The 16995-nt window shown below is 39.6% G+C and overlaps 1 protein-coding gene across 3 annotated transcripts in view; it reads left to right on the top strand.

Annotated features, from left to right (window-relative positions):
• TEX10 (testis expressed 10) overlaps positions 1-16995 on the top strand; it is a 47957-nt gene that overhangs the window by 18291 nt on the left and 12671 nt on the right. For 2 of the 3 annotated variants that reach the window (XM_061364724.1, XM_061364725.1), the window contains exons 9-12: positions 628-803; positions 1618-1795; positions 14288-14376; positions 15580-15713. In XM_061364724.1, coding sequence (XP_061220708.1) covers positions 628-803; positions 1618-1795; positions 14288-14376; positions 15580-15713 — 577 coding nt within the window. The remainder of the gene's footprint in view (positions 1-627; positions 804-1617; positions 1796-14287; positions 14377-15579; positions 15714-16995) is intronic. The other variant, XM_061364726.1, reaches the window with a different exon arrangement.

Raw genomic sequence — 16995 nt, 5'->3', positions numbered from 1 at the left:
ATAAAAGCAAATCATGCTTTACCAACGTGATAGCCCTCTTTGACAAATGACAGCTGCATGGACAAGGGAGAGTGTCTGACACTACACTTCAGTAATAAGGCTTTGTGCCATGATCCAGTCACAGTTTTCATTCTGGTTTAAGAGTGTCTGAATTGAGGAGCAAGACATCGGCAAAGGTAGAACTGAATCTGAAAGTCTAGTGAAAGCAAACTAGCCTAATTGGGGAGTTAAGCAGTATTGAGGAAGTACTAGTGTCATACCTTTTTAGCCTGACTCATAACTCCTTAAACTGATAAAACTAATGATAAATGGGAATGTTGCTTTGCCAGCATTCAATAATTTCAGGCAAACAGTTTCTGAAAGAGTTGAAAATACACAGTGTGAAAACCTATGGATCAAATAATATTCCTGATGTAAAAGTTGTAGCACACCAGTGTGCTCAGATATTCTGGTGAAATACTGCTGGCAAGTCACAGTATAGCTATTTATTGTAATTGAATTGTATCTGGTACTAAAGCCAGCTTAGTCAAGACTGGAAGGAGAAGTGTCTGGGGGCTTTGTTGTTTTGTTTGTGTGTCCACCACCCTACCATCCTCACCCCCCAACTAATTTTCCTTCTCTTTTTAGAAGTCGAAGTAAAGTTTTGTCTCGTTGGTTGGCTGGCTTACCTCAGCAACTCGCTCTGCTTGGCTTGAGAAACCCTGAGCTTTCGAATCAGCTGATTGATATCATTCATTCTGCTGCTTCTCGTTCAAACAAGGAATTACTACAAAGTTTACAAGCCACTGCTGCTCAAATATATGGTAAACTTTTACGCTACAGCATGATGGGCGTTGTCTGTTGCTTGGCGGGGAAGTTGCACTAGGTGGAAAATACTAGGTGGAAAATACTGGTGTTTCTCTCCTAGGTGAATGAAAAGTCTGTGCATGTGGGGCAGGGGTGGAGATTGGGTCAGTCCCTTATAATAAAGGTTAAGCTTAAATCACAGAATGGTTTGGGTTGGAAAGGACCTTAAGATCACCCAGTTCCAACCCCCCTGCCATGGGCAGGGACACCTTCCACTAGACCAGGCTGCTCCAGGCCCCATCCAGCCTGGCCTTGAACATTACCAGGGATGGGGCAGCCACAGCTTCTCTGGGCAACCTGTGCCAGTGCCTCACCACCCTTATAGTGAAGGATTTCTTTCTTATATCCAACTTAAATCTCCCTTGTTAATTGGTTATATATATATATATGCAGGTTAATAAAGGATAAAACTATGTATGTCATTTCCTAAACGCTAGTAACAAGATTAAAATCTTCAGTTCAGGTTAGTGGGACTTCAATCTGATAGACTAAGAAGCTTCAGTCAGGTTTTGTGAAAGCTGCTTTTGGCAGTATTGATTCTCCTTGGGTTTTCTTTTTTACCCCATTTCATCATCATCATCCCCACCCCCCCCCCCCCCCGGTGTTATATTCTCCTCCCTTCAGCAAGCGCTGTAGGTTCTTAACTAAATAAGAACAGCTAGAAAAGAAAAGGGATGGTGGTGGTGCATTGCATGAGGCGCTGATGCTGTGGACGTGTTGGGAATGGCAGCAGTTTGTGTGTTTAGCTTTTGACTGTGTATGTGCCGGCAGATCCGCTGGAGGGCACGCTGGTGCTGCTGCCGGCCGAGGCGCAGCGGCGGCTGGTGCAGCTCGTGTACTTCCTGCCCTGCCTGCCCGCCAGCCTGCTCGCCGGCCTCAGCCGCTGCTGTATCATGGGCAGGATGTCTTCCGAACTGGCCGCCACGCTCATCGGGATCCTGCGCATGAGGTACGGCGACGCCCTGCAAAATAACCCAATCAGTACCACCTCCCCGTCCCGTTAATCAAATCATATCAGTTAAATGGAAGGCTGCATTGTATTGAGCACCCTCTACCCACTGGTCATCACTGGTGGGCTCTCTGCTGCCACTGCCTGCAGCTTTTTCTTGTAAACACTTTGATGTGACACTGTTGATAGTGGAAACTAACGAGCCCAAATGTATTCTCATGTTCTGCTTGCTTTCAGATTTTTAAAACTTGCCTTTCCTCTGATTCATAGAATCACAGAATAGTTTGGGTTGGAAAGGACCTTAAGATCATCCAGTTCCGACACCCCTGCCATGGGCAGGGACACCTCCCACTAAGCCAGGCTGTTCAAGGCCCTTGTCCAACCCTAATTACCGCACTTAAACAGCCATATCATAGTTGCTAGGCAAGTGTCTTGCTAGAAATTATTCACACTCGTGTTGGTTTTGTCCTAGCTTGAAAGGCCATTAAGTTTTCATCTGAATTCAGGGAGAAAGCTCACTGTTCACTGAAAGGAGTGGAGGGCTTGCTGGGATTTCACACGAGTGCTTTGCTTTGCTGCTTCTGGAAGCAGTATACATGATTTTCTCCATTGCTTGATATTGTTGAGCCTTGGATAAATAAGTAGGGATTAATCTTGTATGGATTATGCTTAAACTGATTTTTTTAAGGTTTTCAGGAGCTGAATTTTTTATTTAAATATGATACAACACAGTGGACTGTCAAATACAGACCTGCATTTGCTGTATATATCATGTAAACAGACACATTGGCTGTATAATGTCTAAGATGATTAACATATGAAGTGATGGTGACGGAAATTCGTAATATCCCATATGTAATGCAACACCCCTAAAAAAATGAGGTGGATCTCAAATTTTATTTTTAAGAAAGAAAGTTTTCTGCCATATACTGGAAATTCATTGGCAAACCATACCCGAGTCAGAGACAGTCATTGTGAGAACTGAAGTCAGTAAGAAGCACTCAGGAGCTTACTTGGTGTTAGATCTTAGCAAATTTTCAGTGTGGGAGGTTTTTATAGTAATAGCATAACTGTTTTCTAAAGATTGTGAGAGAGCTGCAGGTGGGTTGTAGGCATTTGATCTTTTTGGCAGAAGATACAAGAGGCAGCTGGAGAGCAGTGTTCATAACAAAAGCGTGTTACATCCTGACAACAGAGGAGGAGCAGTAACTTCTTACTTTTCAGAGGTGCAAAGAAAGTATTTTAATTTATGGCATTTGGAACAGATTTTAAACTAAATTGGATTAAAATATTGTGGATTATCTACCCAAGAAGTCAACCTAAAATAACTAGAAGAAAAAGTGCTAATGCAGTTATACTAGTGCAGTTTCTCGTGTTGCTAAGCCCTAACAGTCCTCTTTTTTTTTCTGGGAGACTAAAAGTTTTGGTGAACCTTGGAAAAGAGATGTTTCTCTTGATTAGCTGTTGTTTTTCTTTGATAACACTGTACCACCTCATTGAGAGGGATCAGTGTTAAACACAGGAATTTGATCAGTCGTCTTTAGAAACACATCTGAAAATATTGCAAATCCTTGGCAAGATTAAAATGAGTCTTTTACAGACAAAGTGAATGCAACAGTGTTGAGAAACACTTTCACCTTTATAGCAAACTTAAACTTGTAGAAGTTTTACATGGCTTATCTATGATACGTTTTTTTTAGCTGTGGCTCAGTTTCTTAAGACACAGGTGAAATTTGTTTTGTGAATGATTTTTTTCTTTTCCCCTTATTGTCATGACCATGGACTTTTTTAATCCTAAAACATTTATCCTAGGGTAGCTTAAAAGATCAGAGAATTGAGATGAAGTCAGAAATGCTAGTAGCTGCTGAGGGGGATGTCCAGAAAAAAGTTGCTTTGGCAACTTAAGCATGCAAAGTTAGGGAGGTAAGTAACAAGATTAATGTCCCAAGAACAAAAGAATCTGATACATCTTTTTCCTTGGAAAAGAAATTGCACAGTTAAGGAGACATTAGTATGTTTTCTAGATGTGAACCTTATCTTGGCTTTCGAGTTTCATAACCTGTTATTGCACACAGGATACATGAACTAATTTTGCATCTCTTATCAGAAAAGCCAAGCTGGATTATTGTTTCTGGTTTTGTGGATAATGATGTGGGCAAACTGGATTGAGCTTAAAGGAGAGCAGACAAAACAATAAATAATAAATAAATTGTGATAATGGGGGATAATTGACAAACAGGTATTGTTAAGGCAAATAAGGCTGGAAAGAAGGAGGAACGGTGTGTAAAAAATGCTGTTGAAAATGAATGGGAGAACGCAGTTTTAGCAGGATTATAAATATAGAATTATAAATACAGTTTTCCTCAATGTCAGAAAACGCTTGGTTTGAGTGCTAGCAAAATTTGCTAAAAGCAGAGATATGTACTGCAATAGGCTGTATAGGAAGGGGGTATAAATATGCTAAGTATATTTATATATAATAATATATACAAATATATAGTATAAGTATACTAATATACTGGAGTTACCTAAAACCAGGTTGAACAAAAGTATATCATGAATGGAAGTAGATGGAAGAATGGAAGTAAGTCTTGGAAGTAGAGGGACTAGGTAACTTCTGGTAGTCATTTATGACTCTTCTGATGCTCAGTTAAATGTCCAAGGTTTGAAATGAATGGTACTGTAACAAGATGTATATAATTTCACATCTTGTTTGTTCTGTGTCACAGTCTGGTTCATGGGGCACTTTCTGCAGTTTTAGATGCTGATTGTTTTGCACAGAGAAACGGATAGAAATCAGTCTGCGGGCAGATGTCATTTATGAGTCAAACCGATGTTGTCAGTAGATGGCACTGTTTTTCTTCCAATACATTTATGTTCTGTTTGGTATGGGGGGAGTTTTCATAAATTTCTTCTATGCCACCTGCTTATCTGTAATGCTTTAAATAGATTGCATTCAGTCAGGAGCATCAGAGGCTCACTGCTGTATTCGGTACTTGTTCTTAATATCTTTAAAAGCCTTTATTTCTGCATTATTCTTGACTGGCAGAGCATGTACATTTTTACATGCATTTGAGAATGCACATACATACCCATAATATGCCAGGGAGAAGCTACATTAAGCCGGGTTTGATGAGAGTGCATATGGATGATAAGACTATTTCAGTTCCAGGAACAATCTATAACCTCAATGAACTTTGAATGTAGCTTTTTGTGTGTGTGTAAACTGTGGAAGTAGATAGTAAATGTATCCAGATGGCTTAAACCACAGCCCTGTGATGATATCAGGTGGTAACATTAAATTGTAATTATTTCATGTTAACTCTCAGAATTTTTTGTAGATTAGAAATGAATTTTGAAGACATTCAGTGGTTTCTACTTCTTATTTTTGCAGTGAGCAGGTGGTCTGCAGGAGCCTGTTAAGTGAGTCATGGTGGACTGTCTATGCTGAGAATGAAGATGATGTTGACACTATTTTCAGATGTGTAATGGGAATGTTTCTGAGCCTGAGAGAGGCTGTTAAATTATTAGGATGGTTCCCATCATGGTTTGGTCTATACTCACTAAAGCTTTACCAACTAGCACAGGCCAAGGGCTGTTCTGAAAAGAAAGCTGGAATGCAGGTACCCCAGTTTAGATACTGGTATGAACATGGCCAGATTTACAATAATTGATCTCTGTGCCAGTGAACAGATGTTGCTGTTGTTTGGGTAGCTGGGACATCTACAGCTGGTGAGTTTCAGGTGAAACTGAGGGACACAAGTTTTTGTCCTGACATAAGTTCCCTGCTGTTTTCCTCTAATGCCTGGTGTAGAGAGTATAATCCCTCTACACCCTGCTTTCTGCACTTGTAGGGCACAGGGCTACTTCAGAATGGGTTCTAAAGAACTAGCAAGGCATATGCTTATTTGTTTTTCTTTTGAGTAGCCTTTGGAAGACTGGCTTTGAGGCAAATCTATTTGTCAAATATGGAAATGTATTAAATGTTGTGAACTCACCTTTCTTGTGTGTGGTAGATTGTCTTGTTTGCCTTACAAAAGGGAAATCTGGTGCTTACATGCCAAAATTTGTACTGTAGCAGTTGCAGAGGAGCATCATGTGTCAAGCTCAGGGGCTTTGGTTGCTACTTCTTAATGACTTTGGGGTGATTGAATAGTGGATTCTCTTGCAAATGCAGTTCTGTTTTTTTCCTTTCCTTTTGCATAAAGTAGGGTTCATCAGATGATTAATACATATTCTGAATGCATCCTGTGATGTATTCTGTTCTATGAAATACGGATTAAGAAATGCAGAATGAGAATTGTGATCAAATATATAAACTGGGAAGTAAGATTGCTGACTTTATGGGTGAAGTTCTCTTAATATGTCTTGAGGTACAAATAAGGAAAACCTATTCAATGTACTTGCATAAATGCAATTTGTTTATGTGCTCTTTTTCAGCATAATTACTTAAATTCAATTTATGTGCCTTATTCATGCACAACAGTTATGATTTTAGACCTTTTTATCCATTGGAACAGTGTGGCTGGAAATTATTCCATTGTAATAGAGAAGTGGACAGATAATATTTCGCTGCCTAGATAAAAAACAATGGGAGTTAATTTATGGCATTTCTCTCTTGAAGTAGGGTCTCCATAAATGAGCTCTCCAATGACTTCAAACAGCCATTTCTTACTCTTGTGGGGGGACTTTCCCTGCTGGAGTCTTGGGAAGAGTTGTTGTTCCTGTTGTTGTAGAAACGGAGAAGGGTGAGGACCGTATAAATGAAAGTTGAGTGCTCTCTCACAGCAAGACATAAATTGTGTGGGAGTTCCAAGGCTTCACAGGTTTGAGAGCTCTTGGGGTAGCTTGCATTCTGCTTGTCATAACTGTAAATGGACTCTTAAGAGATAGGGATTTTCCAGACAATAATAAGGGAACACAGCTGATGTCTGATCATGCGGCCGGACATGCTTGTTTGTTCCTGCTATCCTTGGGAATCTAGTGCTTAGGAAGAACTGGAACAGGCACTTAATGTCCATTCGGTATAAGGTGTAAAATTCTGTGACTCTAAATATACTGCTCAGAGATGTTTCAGGGTCATAATAAAGTTTAAAATTTTCTATAGCTATTTCCTTTGTAAGTAAGTACTACTTTTATTTACTCATCCTAGTTGTGGTCCGCAGTCTTTGACAATATAGCTCGAGGAGGCACAGTGAGAGAGCAGAATGTATGTAACGAAAAGCCTATGTACTGATTTATTAAAGACTTTTTGAACGTGTTATATACAAGAAAAAGAAAAACATTATCTTCCCAAAAAGCATTTCAAGATAGAGAAAACACACAGAGGGTATGTTAACCTCTCATTGACCTCATAGCAGCCTTCCAGTATCTGAAGGGGGCCTATAGGGATGCTGGGGAGGGAGCCTTCGTTAGGGGCTGTAGTGATAGGACAAGGGGTAATGGGTTAAAACTTAAACAGGGGAAGTTTAGATTGGATATAAGGAGGAAATTCTTCACTGTTAGGGTGGTGAGGCACTGGAATGGGTTTCCCAGGGAAATTGTGAATGCTCCATCCCTGGTGGTGTTCAAGGCCAGGTTGGACAGAGCCTTGGGTGTCATGGTTTAGTGTGAAGTGTCCCTGCCCATGGCAGGGGGGTTGGAATGTGATGATCTTAAGGTCCTTTCCAACCCTAACTGTTCTATGATTCTGTGAAAGATACACATATATAGTAAGGTACAGTAATTATAAATAGGTTGCTGAGGAAAAGTCAAGAATAGTAAGGTCTGTATTCACCATGAAGTGCTTTTCCTGGTTGTATTTTCACACTCCCTCAATTTAGGAACAAAAATTGAAGAGGAAAGCATTAAAAAGGTAACAAAAATGCTTAAGGCAATATTGAATATAATCTAAAAAGAAGAGTGTGCTCCCAAAATGCTGGCGTTCCCCTGACTGGGTGCTCCTGATGATGAAGGGCAAAAGATCAATTTTTTTTTCCTTGCTGCAAGGTCAGAAACGATCCACAGTTCTTAAGAATTGGATTGTGGGGTGGGTTATGGTGCATTCCTTCCTCTGCATCTTGCCAGAAAGTTTCCTTTTCCTTGCTCACTGTTATGTAAATGTCTAGGACTTGAAAGAGGGAGAAAGCTAAGCTTGTGTTTAAGGACAGAGCCCTCTAAATTTGTCCCCAGGTGGTTGTTTGTAGTTTGATATTCCTAACCAAGGGGAAAAGAATTATGTAGCTGCACCTAGAATTGCACCAGTCAGTAAAAGTCTTTTGCTCATTAGTGAATGTTTCTTCCGATTGTGCTCTCCTTTATAATGTGTAAGCAATTCTTTTCTTCAGACAACCTTTGCAGCCATGGAGCAAATGAGTAGCTGACAGGCTTACTTTAACAACCCAAAGCTCAAATTGTTGTTTTCTTAAAATAGGGCTTGTATTTTTCACCAAATCCCTGGTAATTCCTTGCAGATGTTTGTTGTATTTTTTTGTATTTCAAATGGAAACATTTGATCCTTCAAAAGAGATAATGAAAGTTAAAACAAGAAACCCCTCACACTAACAAACCATTGCCTACATACGGTAACCTATTAAAGGGAAAGGAAGATAAAAACTCCTCACGTGCTCTTGGAGTTTAGGTTCAGGACATTTCAGCATCAGTTTGTGATAGTATTGGTTTCCTGTCTCTTCAAGAGCTAGTATCAAAACTGAGAGTGCTGATCCTTGTTACCAGTGTAACACAAACTGATTTGATTAAGTTAATGCAGGAGGCTGAGTTTATACTTTATTGCAGTTGCATTTCAGTTTGACAGAAATTATTTTTCTTTAAAGCTAAACAAGAATAAACTATGCCAAAGCTGAGGTAAATACTGGCACAGGGCTTTTTAGTGTTTGTAAAAGAGTGTATTTTACAATAGTGCAAGCACATGTCTACACAGGGGGAAAATGTTTTCCGTATTTCTTCTATAAAGGTGCAACAGTACTAGTGTAGTACTTGCATGAGGTTTTGCTCCTTTTAATATAATTGTATGTACACACACAGTTCCTGAGAATCAGAACATGGGAGTGTATGAGGAAAGACTTTTGTTCAGCACAGTGCCTGATCGATGACAGGGGTAGATTCACAAGTAAACACTTGTATAAATCTTTCTCCTCACTCCTGTTCATACAGGAGTTCATAGGGTATTGTCCTACATATTGGTGGTCCTAGATTGTGTAGGAAAACTGATCCCTGCTTCATGTGGTGGAAACAACTTTGTTATGATCCTTGTTTGCAGTGTGGTTGTTCTAGCTACTGCAGAACTACTGCTCTGCTGCTTATATTTCCCAGGCCTGAACTGACCTCCTGGATAGGCAGAAAGAGTTGCTCAGCTGTATCCTGATGAGCTGCAGAACAACAGAATGTGCATCTTGGAAGGTGGTGGTTTGTCATCTTCCAAATGTAGCTTTGGCAAGAAAAAAAAAGACAGAATTGACTTGATTAGCTGCATGCTGCTATACGAAGTACTTTGGTTTACTGAATATCATGGACGTTGGTAGTGGACTTTGTCATCTCTCTTTCTGGGTTGTTCCCAAATAGGCTGTACAGCCTAGTGCCAGCACAGACCTTGTGAATCTCCATTGACGTCTGCCTTCCACTGTATGAGCTGCTCAGTTAGTTCCACCTGTCATATCCTGCCTTTAACCCAGTTATCTCTTGATGCAAGGACCTTTGTTCTACACTGGGGCTTCTTAGTTTTCTGGAATACCTTTTTTTTTAAAGCATTACAGGGCCTTCCATGTTCATGTGCACCTATGTGTACATCTATGAGATATGTAAGGCAAAAATTCCCTTTTTCAGAAGCCATTCTGTCTGTTCCCAAGAATGACACAGGTACTCCCTCCCATGTCACCTAGTTTTACCTATTGCTGCAGTGTGTACAGTTTGCCTAGTGCAGGCATTAGAGTAACGAACTTTAGTTATGTGGTACTTTAAAGGCAAAAACCAGCCCCCTCCCCCAGAATACATCATCACGTTTTCCGCTGCTGGGTGTGCAGGGTCTGGGAAAGATTTATGCTCCTCATGTCTTTGAAAAACAGTTTTATTAGTCGTATCTTAGTAGTTAAAGCACTTGCTGAGAATGAAGAAAATCTGCGTGCGCTACCTTCATCTCAAGGGGAGGTTGATTTCTTATTTCCTAACAGAGTGACTTGGTCCTTGTACTGTTCTGAGGAGGTGTACTTAATTTAATAAGATATAAATAAATTATATTCATTGTCTTAAATTTTCACGGTGTTGAGGCCTGGAATGCAGTTAGGGGGGTTTTCAGGAAATGGGTGAATCAGCTGGTGGTTGTGCCTATGAATATTTACATGCTCTGTGTGGAACAGAAGTATCAGTGGAACAAGCAGAGGGGAAACTCCTTTTAGAATGATTTTTTTTTTTTTTTAAGAAACAGTTGTGGGAGGCCTTGGTTTAAATCTGATCTATGGTTGATAAAATAAATTTAAATTAGGGTCACCTGCCACAATCTTAAGTTCTGTTTCTGAGGCTGTTCTCTTGCAAAGTTTAATGTAATCCTGTAGAGCTTTAGGAACATCCTGTGCTAGAATATTATCTGTTACGGTGGTGGAAGCACTTTCCTGGAAGGTGAAAGAATTGGGTTTGTCGTGGTTTAAACCCAGCCAGACAGCTTGTTCACCCACTCCCCCCCTTCTTGCCCTCCCCCTACTCCTGGAGGGATGGAGAGGAGAATCAGAAAGAATGCAATTCCCACGGGTTGAGATAAGAACAGTTTAGTAACTAAGGTATAGCACAAATCACTGCTGCTACCACCAATAATAGTAATGATAAAGAAAATAACAAGGGAAGAGAATACAACACCCCATCCCCAGGCGACCGATAACTCGCCCCCCCAGCCCAACCAAGCACCGACCGATTCCTCCTCCAACCCTGCAGTCCCCTCTAGCCCCTTCCGGGTCACTCCCCAGTTACATCCAAGGCATGATGTGCTGTGTTATGGAATACCTCTTTGGTCAGTTTGGGTCAGGTGTCCTGTCTCTGCTTCCTCCCAGCTTCCATCACATGAGCATGAGGCTCACAAAGTCCTTGGCCAAACCAAAACACTGTTTTCAGCTCTGTTCCTAGCCTGAAAGTCAAAACACAGCACTGCACCAGCTACCAGGAAAGAGAAAAATGACTGCTGCTGCTAAACCCAGGACAGGGTTTTAGTTTCCTTAAACAGAAACCCCAGACCCTTGATCTTACACTCCTTGAGTTCTGTAACCTTTGCATTTATGAACATAAGGGTAGTAGTATCAGTGGCTCAGAAGAACTGTGAATCCTCCATGTGCTTTTTCTTCTTCTATTTTGAAAATACTTAAAAGCAGATCTTGTGTGTTTGTGGGGAGCTGAGATTCCTTATGCTTTTTAAAATTTGGTAACAACAAATTCAAAATCCCAACCCAAATTCCAATAAATATGCAGTGGTCACTAGGTGTGTTGCTCTCTGAGGTGGAGAGTGAGCAGTGTGTTTTACAGGAGGAGAAGTGGAAGGATAGTTTCTGAAATTACTCCCAGCAAGGTTCGTCAGAGTTCTTCTACCAGAGACCCTTAAATTACCCAGAGACACCTTATGACTACGTAGGTCAAAACCAACAGTCTAAACCTGAACCAGAAATCAGCTAGTAGCTAGTTTAGATCAGAAAGCACAAAGATAATAGTCTGTAGCTGAGAAATAACCACTGGCGCACAAACTGCTGTTGTTTTGCTTTGCAACTGTGTGATATAGCCCAACCTGGAAACAACAACAGTGTGAACAAAAGAAGTGAGGTCTGGCTGGAGTTAAAAGTTAGCAGCAAGTGATAAAAGGAACACATTGCCAGTTGTGGTGACTGAGAAATATTTGCTATGCTAATGGCAAGAGAAGCAGTGATTTTTAAGTTAATTAGATTCAGCTTTTCTTTCAGTACCGTTTGGCGTGCAGAGCAGGTTACCTAAAGGTGCAGTTCTGAAGTACCTCAGTAGAGAGGCTTTCATGGAGAGCAGGTAACCTTATGGAAATGACAACATGTAATTCATCATAGTCAATGTGTGTTTGGACTGGCTGACTGGAGAGGTCTCGCTCACATGCAATTTGATAACAGGTTCCCTTTGTCAGTAAAAATTTATTCAAAAGAGGGAGGTTATAATACACTTATCACCTCTCCTCCATCTATAAATCAGATACTTTTTAGTTAAATATCTAACATGTAATTTACAAGTATCTTGAAAACATACTTTTAAAGTGAACATAGTTCTTAATTATCCATGGTAGTCTTAATATATTAAGGAAAAATTCTGCAATAATCTATAATGCATTTGTAGTACGTTAGGATCTGTTCTAAAATTAAATTTTTGCTTTGTGTTTTTTATGTCTGATTTCGTTTAACGTGAACCTCGAAATTGGGCAGCTTTAACTACCTTACAGGCATTTGTGTTCTAAGGAGATTGAGGCATTGATAACTGGTTCTGTGCTGTAAAACTGTTCTGCTTGTATTTGTAATATTAGAAGGACATTGGTCTTGGTCTTCCCGAGTTCATGTTGAGTTCTTGTATCCACTGGTCCTATTAGGAATTCAACATATATGCCAGCTGTTGCATGGAAAATATTTTTATATCTTATTATTTTAAATCTGATTCTGACAAGCTTTGTCATGCAAGTCCCTACTCCTTGAATTTGGGCTTGTTGCAAGTTCTTTCCATGTTACGTATCTTCCTGCCCAAGGTATATGGATCCTATTCTTTCGTGAATATTCAAATTACATGGGGAAATAGGTTGCAAGACCTCTTGCTGGTTTAGTTATGTATGAAATCTCTTTGCTGCTGTAATGAATCAGACTGGGACCTCCTTGGAAGGAGGGAAGAAAGTCTCCCTTCTCCTGGAAGCAGACTAGTGTCCATGGCCAAGGGATTAGTTTCTGGAAAACTCAATGTCAGTAGCCAAGTGGCAGCCTTATGAATGGGGAAAGACTTCAGGTTAAGGAAAGGAAGCAGTGAGGCAGGCCTTGAGGAGGACTGAAAGCCTCTGGGAAACTAGAAGCGACTATGCAGAGCTGCCCGCACTGCAAAGTCACTAGGTCATCTGAAATATGCCTGGAAATAAGGATTTGCCATTAAAGATACAGTGTGAAGTGGGAGCTTTATTTAATAAAGCCCTCCTTTGTTTTTCCTCTCTCCCCCTTGGAATTAATTATTCCACATGATAGTCTGATTAAGTCCTGATTAATTTTTTTTTATTCCTTTAATTTAAAGGAATTCTGAAATACTTTTTCTTTTTTCTTTCGAGTAGTTCCAGACATGTGCATACTCTAGCTGTCATTATTGTGGATGCTGAAATATTGTGGATGGATTTTCATGGGGTGGCAAAATTTATGTGCCTGACACAAGGTATTCCAAATTTGATTTTTTTTTTGGTTTTTTTTTTTGCTCCCAAAATATGGAGCTGTAAAAAAATTTTCTGCAAAACAAGCTTTCCAGAATTTTGTTACCCATGAGCTAAGCTGTTTTGGCTCTTGGTGGAGAGGAATTGGGGAAAAATCTGATCTGAGGCAGATAGCTGGCTTGGAAAATTGCATTCATAAGCTCTGAAGTTTTGCAAGATTGTAAGAGCAGAAAGCAGCACTCTCTTACAGCAAAGATCCATAGTCTGCAGTGCAAGTGCCAAGAGCAGCATATAAGTAAATCTGAATATTATGCATTTTGCATAATGGGATGTAGGTCTGAACTGCAGCCTTTTGAGGGAAGTATGTGTGAGGTGTACTTGTTCCCAGCTCCTGGCTTTCTCCTGCTTCTACACCAATATACAGGCAAGACACTGCTGTTAGGTGGTCAGCAGTGTCTATTTGCTTCTAATTCCCACTGCTTCTAATTTGAGAAACAGAATGCTCCATTTCTTACAGATCGCTCCTAGAAAGGGATGTGTCAGTCAGCTTTGGTAATGGGTTTGTTCTTGTCTTTGCATATTGCTCCTTTTTGTGTTGTAAATCTCAAAGCAAGTTTTTAATTTAGTTCTGTGTTTAACAGCTTTAGCTACTCTGAAATAAATGCTGAGACTGTTTTTAAATGGGATCTCTTGTTCATGTAAAGAGCTGTATTAAAAGTAGTGGACATAATGAAAAATACAGCCCAGCTTTGTAATGTAATGACTTCCACCAGATAAGGAAAATGAAACTAATTTAATGTACGGTGTATTGGCTGTTGTCACTATATTAAAGGTTATACCAGTATTTCTGAAAAGTCGGTATCTCACTAATTTAATCAACTTAACAACCTAAGCCCATGTAGGCTTCCAAAGTTCAGTTATCACTTTGTCTTGAAAAGAGCAAGTTCTGGGTTTGAAGCTATTTAAAATGCTGTTCTACGAGCAGCAGTTAGAAACAGCAATGCTAAAATTAACAATTTAGTCATGCTAATTGATTGTATTGTGCAGGTAGGTTGTGAATTCCTAATTACATGGTTTTTAATAAACTATCTGCTGTTGGTTTTGTGTAGATCATCCTTTGCAGGCTGGAAGTGCCAAGTTCAGGATAATTCAGTGAATGATGTGGACTATTTCAGCTTCTTGTTTTCAACCCTCATAGGTAATCCATGTGAATGTCATAATTCAGAATTGACAAACTGAAATCTGTTTTGATAGTGAATTACTGGATTTAATGTAAAATAAATGGTGTAGTAAGTACGTCTTGAAAGTAATTCTAATCTTGCGATGTATTTTTGATGTGAGTTACCCTTTTTTCTCTTGGTCTGATTTTTGACACCCTATTTTTACACTTTGCCATTTGGGCTGAATATTTGCATACTTCTTTTCTTCATTCTAGCAGCTTTCCATAGCAAGTATAAGGAAAACCTAAATTCAGCATCTGACACAAGATTTTTTTCTCTAGATTTAGGTAAATGCCTTTTATTGGCTCGTAACAATACACACGAGTGCCTCTGGGATTTCCTGTGGACATGCTCACGCTATTAAAAACATTCCATCGGAATAAAGTAATACGTTGAAGTGAGCTGCCCAAGGCCAGCATGTGAGCAGAACTACTTCTGCTGCTATATTCAGACTCAGATATAAAAATAGTTGTACTCTGTGGTGATGCAACTTTGGGAAATTACAGTGGTTAAAATGACATAATATTGCTGAGAAATACCTTCCAGCAGTTTCTCCTGTGGAAAAAAGCAAGTGTCTTTTCTTCATCACCCCAGTCACTCATGATGTTCAGCTACTTTGATTTCAAAAATTAAGGGTTTTTTTTCCTTAAAGCAGTGAAGAGAGTGCTTTAGTGGTAACTGAGCAAATGAAAGCAAACCCAAAGCGTCTGTTTTGGAGCAGTAGTCCTGTTTTACTACATCATCCAATACCTGGCTAGAAATAATTAGCCAGGTTTTTTTTTTAAGTGGGTTTTTTTTAACCCTGAGGTTATTTTAGAAGGTTACTGAGTTATTGTGAGGATGTGGTGAACTGTCTTGTGTTATACTGTCTTGCTTATATATATGTATGTATGTATTAAAGATGCATACGTTGAAAATAACATAACATTAGCCTCTTACAGTTTTTATATGACATTATAGTTTAATGGATATGCTATTGATTTTTTTCGAATACTTGTGTTCTTTCAGAAGCCAGACTTTGTATTTTGATATACTTAATTTAAAATGCCAAGCAAAAGTGTTTTCCTGAAAAAATGTTATATAGACGTAATTTAAAATACAGTGTTTGTCAGTGATGCTGTTGAAGTAGAACAGTCCTTGGCTTGTTTTGTGATACTGTTGTACTGCTTCTTTTTCTCTAGGGTTTTCAAGAGAGGAGTTGACTAGTCTCCAGGGCATTAGAGGAAAACCACACATTAGCCAGTCACAGCTTTCACCTGTCCGTCTTTACCTAACTGATCTGGACCAGTTTTTACACCACTGGGCTGTGACAGAGGTAATACATCAACACTAATTCTAAATGACAGCATACAAACTGGGAGTGCTCTCCATCCCTTTTCCACAGATGCCTAAATCTTGTTGTGAAGTGAGTTGAAAAAAGAATGAAAAATATAATAACTGTCAAACAGCCAACGTTATTCTACAGCCATCAGATAATATTTGAAGGAAGCTGCTTCAAAAGGGGAATGTTCAGACATGTATGCAAAACAATCCTCATGGAAAAATGGGTAGAAGTCTTGGTGGAAAATTCTGAAATGCTGATAAGATTAAGACCAGCAATATGTTCTGGCTTTTAAAAGTACATTAAGTGTAAGATTACTAACTATAAAGAGTTTTTTTGAGAAGAAATCCCACTGTTAATTGAAAAGTGCTTGCATTAAATGAGATTTTAACTTGGAAGTGATGGCATTGGTGATTATTTATAGAATAATTTTGGCATTGGTGGTTATTCAGAATAATTTCTGGTGCTTATTTAATAAAAGTTTACTGGGATTAGAAACTTCGGTGTGAATTCACTTAGTGTCAGCGAAGTAGTTTGATTGCAGATAGCTTGTTTGTGCCTTTGGTTCCTGGTTGCAAGTTTGATTTACTTCTCCTATTGCAATCTTTCCAGTGTTTTCCAGGTGACATGAAGGAGAGTCAGTATTTTCAGAAATTTGGAACTTGCTTTTGTTAAAGTACCTTTTCTTGGGAAAGACCCATGGTGTTCTCTCAGGGTTGCAGAACTGGATGGCAGTCATTGAGCAAAAAGCTGGGTATGCCTGGTTAGTAGCGAAAGAGCATTTGGACATCCTATAAGCATTGCATTACTTCTGCAGTTACATATGAGCCTGAAGTCTTTTCTGCAGACTTAAGATTGTGAAAGGGAGAATAGGAACAATAATCCCACGTGTCAAAGATCTGAAGACTGATGAGACCTTCTAGGCCCATCTCATTTTTTATACTCCTAACAAAAGGGAGTTTTGGACTGCTCCTTACCTCTAAGCTTGAGAAGGAGATGGGAGGCTTCTCCTCACAAGCATGTCCATAGTTGGAGATATGACCCAGTTCTCTAGAAACTGCATCAGATGCACCTAGCATATGATCAGGAATAATCAGCAAGGATTTATCAAGGGCAGATTGTGCTCAACCAACCTGCTAGCCTTCTGCAGCAAGGTGACTGGCTTGTGAGAGCAGTTTATCTTGACTTGGATAAGGTTTTTGATACTGTATCACGTAACATCCTTGACAAACATAAATAGACAGGGAAGTGGATAGAAAGCTGCCTGAAAGGCCAG

Source organism: Neopsephotus bourkii, unplaced genomic scaffold (assembly GCF_033783945.1).
Source record: "Neopsephotus bourkii isolate Nb327-2 ecotype Australia unplaced genomic scaffold, CSIRO-AGI_Nbou_v1 NB_1248, whole genome shotgun sequence".
Taxonomy (NCBI): Eukaryota; Metazoa; Chordata; class Aves; order Psittaciformes; family Psittacidae; genus Neopsephotus; species Neopsephotus bourkii.
The sequence above is the reverse complement of the archived record's forward strand: the minus strand, read 5'-3'. Positions and strand labels throughout refer to the sequence as shown.